The 5,054-nt window shown below is 53.5% G+C and overlaps 1 protein-coding gene across 5 annotated transcripts; it reads right to left on the bottom strand.

The window, feature by feature from the left end:
* Nucleotides 1-2,204: 2,204 nt before the first annotated feature.
* LOC116442214 (sulfated surface glycoprotein 185-like) lies at nucleotides 2,205-4,639 on the bottom strand. Of its 5 annotated transcripts, none has more exons than XM_032104980.1 (3): nucleotides 4,433-4,639; nucleotides 2,960-3,255; nucleotides 2,205-2,580 (listed from the first exon to the last, which is right to left on the bottom strand). In XM_032104980.1, the coding sequence occupies exons 2-3, from the start codon at nucleotides 3,122-3,124 to the stop codon at nucleotides 2,398-2,400; spliced, it is 348 nt and encodes a 115-aa protein (XP_031960871.1). In that variant the 5' UTR covers nucleotides 3,125-3,255; nucleotides 4,433-4,639; the 3' UTR covers nucleotides 2,205-2,397. The 5 variants fall into 5 exon arrangements, with proteins under 5 accessions (XP_031960871.1, XP_031960873.1, XP_031960872.1 ...); XM_032104982.1 differs by lacking the exon at nucleotides 4,433-4,639 and adding an exon at nucleotides 4,216-4,415; XM_032104981.1 differs by lacking the exon at nucleotides 4,433-4,639 and adding an exon at nucleotides 4,101-4,189.
* Nucleotides 4,640-5,054: the final 415 nt, after the last annotated feature.

The following is a 5,054-nucleotide window of genomic DNA, read 5'->3' as shown; positions in this document are numbered from 1 at the left end:
TTTTTCCGAGACAATAATGAAATTATGAGTTAAATGTATAAGGAAGCAATAAAAAAGTAAAACCAAGGGTTTCTTCAACCCTCATTTAGCATTTGCAAATGCTTATTTTGTGACTGGAGTAATGAAAAGGCTATTTTAAAAAATCGTTTGTCTGAAACGAACAATAAATGTAAGTGGGAGCGTCGTATTAAAGAATGGAGATTTCCTTAAAAATGATTCATACTCGTGACTGTGTAATTAGGAATTAAGAAAGTAATATAAGCGCTATAAAAGGCAATCACCAGAATGTTTATAATTTTAACACGGATGCCTTTAAACTGTGTTTTCAATTCTTTAATGCAGTTCCTCAGCATTTTCACCCGTCCGGAAAGCCGGTCGGTTGGCTGAGCGTTTATTTCCTTACGCTGATCTTATTTATACACCACAGCAGGGGAGCGAATATTTTTTTTTTCTCTAAGTTTTAAAACGAGACCTGAGGCTGCGGGGGCACCGCCCTGTAAGGACGGCCGGGACGAGGGGCTCGGCGGGCTCACGGGGAAAGGCCGGTGCCCGCCGCGCGGGGGGTGACGCGCGCCTGCCGGCGGACCGCGCGCCCCATCGGCGGCTACGGTGGGCTGGCCCCGACCCGTTTGCCTCCTCGGTGCGCGGTCGTCCCGCGGTGCTGAAGCGGCAACAAAACGTGCCACGCCGTATCGATGAGCCCTCCCCTAATCCCACTCGCGGCGGCTGTTTGAGGGCTGCCGTGGCCACGCTCCTGGCAGGTTGGGCTTGGCTTCGGCGCGACCGGCGATAGCCGCAACGAGGCTCCCCGCGGTTCAGGCTAAAGCTGGGTCACTGCAGGCGACAAAGGGCTCTGTGCGCGATGGGAGCTCGGGGCTTCTCCTCTCTTCCCCGGCCCTGTTCCCTTTTCTCGGCTCCTGAGCTAGAAGCACCGAACGGGATGCTGCATGCTCTCTGGTCCTGGAGGCTGGGTCCAGAGCGGCCTCGTCGTCCGCTTGTTTTGGGACCCGCCAGTCGAGTTACGTAGTTTGAGCCCGGGGAGTCTCAAGTGTTGGGAAACCGACCCCTCTCCCTCTCGTTCCGGCTCGGCCGCAAAGCTAAAGCCCGTCGGGCGGGCGCACGAGGCGGCGCGTTCGGGACAGGCCCCGGGACGAATACCAGGGGGTTGCCCACGGCCGCCGGGGCACCGCGAGCCTGAGCCCGGCGTGGGATGAGCCGGGACCGCCTGCGCTGCACGCTGTGAGCCGCGCTCGTTTTGCGCCCGAGGAAGATGATATACAAAAGTGGAAGCAGGGGCCGAGCTGCTCTCATCGGAAACCGATGCAGAGCCCCGCCGCCGCTCCGGACGACCGCTCCTACCGGGTCCCTAGTGCCACCTCTTCCGTCGGGCTGCAGCCCACCTGGCAGCGGGGAAAGCAGTCCGGCCGGAGGATCCCCGGCGGAGTGGGACGTGAGGGCTCTGGGGACTTTCCTCTTTTCTATCTAAGCCACGCTTAACCTTCTCTCAAGCCTCTTTCGAGGGTCACCTGTATCTCTGGGCTAGTCGCTCTAAGCTTGCTGTTCAGCCCATTATAGCAAAATTGGAAGTGCTAATTCGCCCCCGACACACACTCAGCCGCAAGCAAGGGCAAGGGAGAGAAACGGGGGAGAAGGTGCACTTGAGATGCACAAAAACAGGATTCACAGACGACTCTCTCACCGGCGCCTATAATTTTTCTGCAGTTGATAATGTTTGACTGACTAGACGCGGTGAGCTCCTTGCTATCATTTTTACACACCACGTCTCCTTAGGGTGAAGCGATTAGACTCACTTGGGGGGCGGAGGGAAGAAGAGGCTAATGATAGAAATATGTTTTCCTTAGTGACTGTTCCTATGGATCCCTGCTGGCTAGTTACAGAAAACCGTGTCTTTGAAGTGAAAAGGGCGCTGTGGATATTTTACTCTCTGGATGCACCCGGGTTCAATGTTCGAAAAGATCTGCAGAAATCACACTGTGAATGGCAAAACATGGCCATGACCTTCCTGTAAATGTCATTCAAGATTTTCTAAGGGAGGACAGGAAAATATCTTTCTGGTGTAAAACAATATATTTTTTTTTCCCTGAAGTCTAAATATGTGACTCTTCTACATCAATTCACCTCACCCAATTGCCTAAAAACCCAGACTGCATTTTAAAGTCCGGAAATAAAAGTAACCCCAGAAAGGTGTTTTGGATATATATATTATTCCATTAGCAGATCATTATATATATAGATCCTTCTCTCTTTCATCATCCCATAAAAAAATTAATCGGACAGACATATGGATAACAGGTTGTTCGATAAATTTAAATCCAAACAGTTATTTCAAAAAGTCAAGAAATGAAAACAACATGCCACATAGCAACCTACAGAAATCTAGCGAGGAGTAAAAAAATCAACAAGGGTCATTCCTCTAGAAATAAAAACAATCCGGCCGATCTGTCCATCCGCCGTAGGGCGAGCAGGCTGCGCGCACCCCGCTGTGCGGCATGGAGGGATGCGGAGCGGTGCGGAGCAAGGGGTCAGGGTCTCTTCTGCGGGAACGCGCGGCGGCTGGCTCTAGAGGGAGGGAAAAGAATAAAAACCGGGCAGGATCAGCAACTCCGTGCCCAGAGGCTTCTCCGTGACCTCCGCGGCACCGCCACCGCTTCGTCCCCGTCCCTGCATGCGCGCCGCAGCCGCCCTCCACCGGCGCTGCGCCGCCGGAGAGCCCGGCGGAGGAGCGGGCCAACTCGCCCCTACGCCGGCAGGTCCCGGCGGCCGCTCGGGGCCGGCCCCGCTCTCCGCACCCGCGCCGAGTTTCTCCAGAAGCTCAGCCTCGCCCTAAAGCCCCCGCGCCCCGCGTGGCTTGCACCCGGGCCCCGCCGCCCCGGAGCGCGCCCTCCTCCTCCCGCGCTCCTCCGCGCCCCTCCCGGGCCGCGGCGGCGGGGGTCGGTACCTGCTCCCGCGGGCCTCGCCGGGGCCGTCGCACCGGTGGCGGTGGCGTGTGTGGCCCGGCGGCCGGCCGCGGGCGGAGGGAGCGCGGAGCGGGGCGGCGGAAGGTGCCGTCGGAGATGGGCGGGCGGGCGAGGAGGCTGCGGGAGCGCCCTCGGACAGATAACATCCATTTCCTTCCTTCCTCTCCTCTATCGATCTCATCTCCTCCGCGACGGCGTTTAAACTCTTGCAAGATCCTCTAGCTTAGCACGTTTCGATCACTCTCGCACATCTGATTTCCTTCAGATTCAATCACGGCTGGAAAGGCAGAGCAGACAAACTTTAGACCATGGAACAGTTAATACGTCCCAGATTTAATGTAAAGATAAACTAACTCCACAGCACTGTTTGTCGGTGACAGGCATTAAGCATTTTCTGCTCTCCTATCAATTCAGAGCGACAGTCACTGCAGCGCAATTCTTTTCGTAGTAACGAATTTTTCTCAGACAAGTTGCCATCTCTTCCAATGTGGAGAGAGTTAGTGCTCCTACGTCGGTTTCGTTTTTGTTTTGTTTTTTATTTTTCTTTAATTAATTATCTTTCTGTCACATACCTAATTTTTCACGTCTGGAAAGCACTTCTACAATTTTAACGCTGATAACCTTATTTGAAGGGAAAATTTATCTCTAGGGTATATTTATTAATCAGTCCATTCCTCATAGTCTCTGACGAAACATCTATTGAAATTAGCGATAAATTTGCATTTTACGGGTAGGTAAAATACAATAATGGAAACGGTTACGTCTCCTAAATGGCAGCTATTTCCGTTTTAGATTACGATCAGAATTCTCAGCTGTGCCACTCGACGGCCCGAACAGGACCTCCAAGGCTGTGACACAGGCGAACCAGATCACGAATTTCCTTCTCTCCTTTGCCCAAAACAGCGAAATGAGTTTGAGATCCTAGTCCCCTAAACAGTGAAATCTGCCACATTGGGTTTTTTTAAAGCTGGAGGGTTTCTATTCTGTTTCTTTCAAGGGAGCATGTCACTGCATTTAGTTCTGAGGACAAAAAATAAAATTAAAAAAATAGGCAAAAATGTCCCAACAAGAGAAGAAAAAAAAAAATAAAAGAAAAGAGAGAAAACACAACAAAAATCTCACCAGCTTTTCATTTCCCTGGATATGCAAAGGAAAGAATATCTGATTCCAAACTTCTAATAGTTTTACTCACTGGAAAGATACGAAAGAGGATTTTCCCTGTAACTATTTTATGCACCTGAATATGATTATTACTGAAGTTGCTGCGGCTGGATGCATCGATGTTCATACAAGGTTCGGTTTAATTCTCGTTTTATTGCAGCCTTAGCGCTAATGGGTTGGGTTTAGCGGAGGTTGTGGATTCTACACTGGAACCTCTCTGCAGCCGGAGTTTGAATAACAACGCGATCAATCTCCAAGCGCAACAGTAACAGCAATAATTCCTAATCCCTTACAGCAAGACAGGGCACAACGTCATTTTTTAACGTCCGAACGGTTTTCCCGGCCCAAACGCTGCGCTCCCCGAGAGCCCCCCCTTCCCTCTGCGTTCCGGGGGGAGATACGGCTGGGATCGGGGGTGTCCCTTTAGCGTTCATTGCGGGTGCATCTGCCGCGGGCCGGGGGCGCGGGGCTGTTCGGGCCTGGGCAGAGGCGGGCGCGGGACGGTGGGGCGCTCCCCCCGGCCGCGGCGGCGGGGCCCCCTGGAAGGGCGGCGGGGCCGGGGCGGCGGGGCCGGGGCGGCGCTGATTGGGCTGCGGGCGGCCGAGCCGCACCGCCCCCGCCCCGCGGCTCCGCCCGGCCCCCGCCGCCGCAGTGACACTAATGAGCGAGTTCTTCCCACAGGTCTCCTGCCTGGAAGTGCTGACAGATCAAGGCAACAAATTTCAATTACAAGCCCTAATTTGTGTCCGCAGAGCGTTTGTTACCCATGTCAGTCCTGCCTGGCCCATCAGACGGGGCAGAACGTGGAGGAGGAGGAGGAGGAGGAGGAGGGAGAGAGAAGGAACGCATCTGCAGAAAGGAATAGATTTTTTTTCCACTTTAAAAACCCCAAAACAATCCCCCCCCCCGCCCCCC

Source organism: Corvus moneduloides, chromosome 3 (genome assembly GCF_009650955.1).
Source record: "Corvus moneduloides isolate bCorMon1 chromosome 3, bCorMon1.pri, whole genome shotgun sequence".
Lineage (NCBI taxonomy): Eukaryota > Metazoa > Chordata > Aves > Passeriformes > Corvidae > Corvus > Corvus moneduloides.
This window is presented reverse-complemented; position numbering and strand designations above follow the sequence as displayed.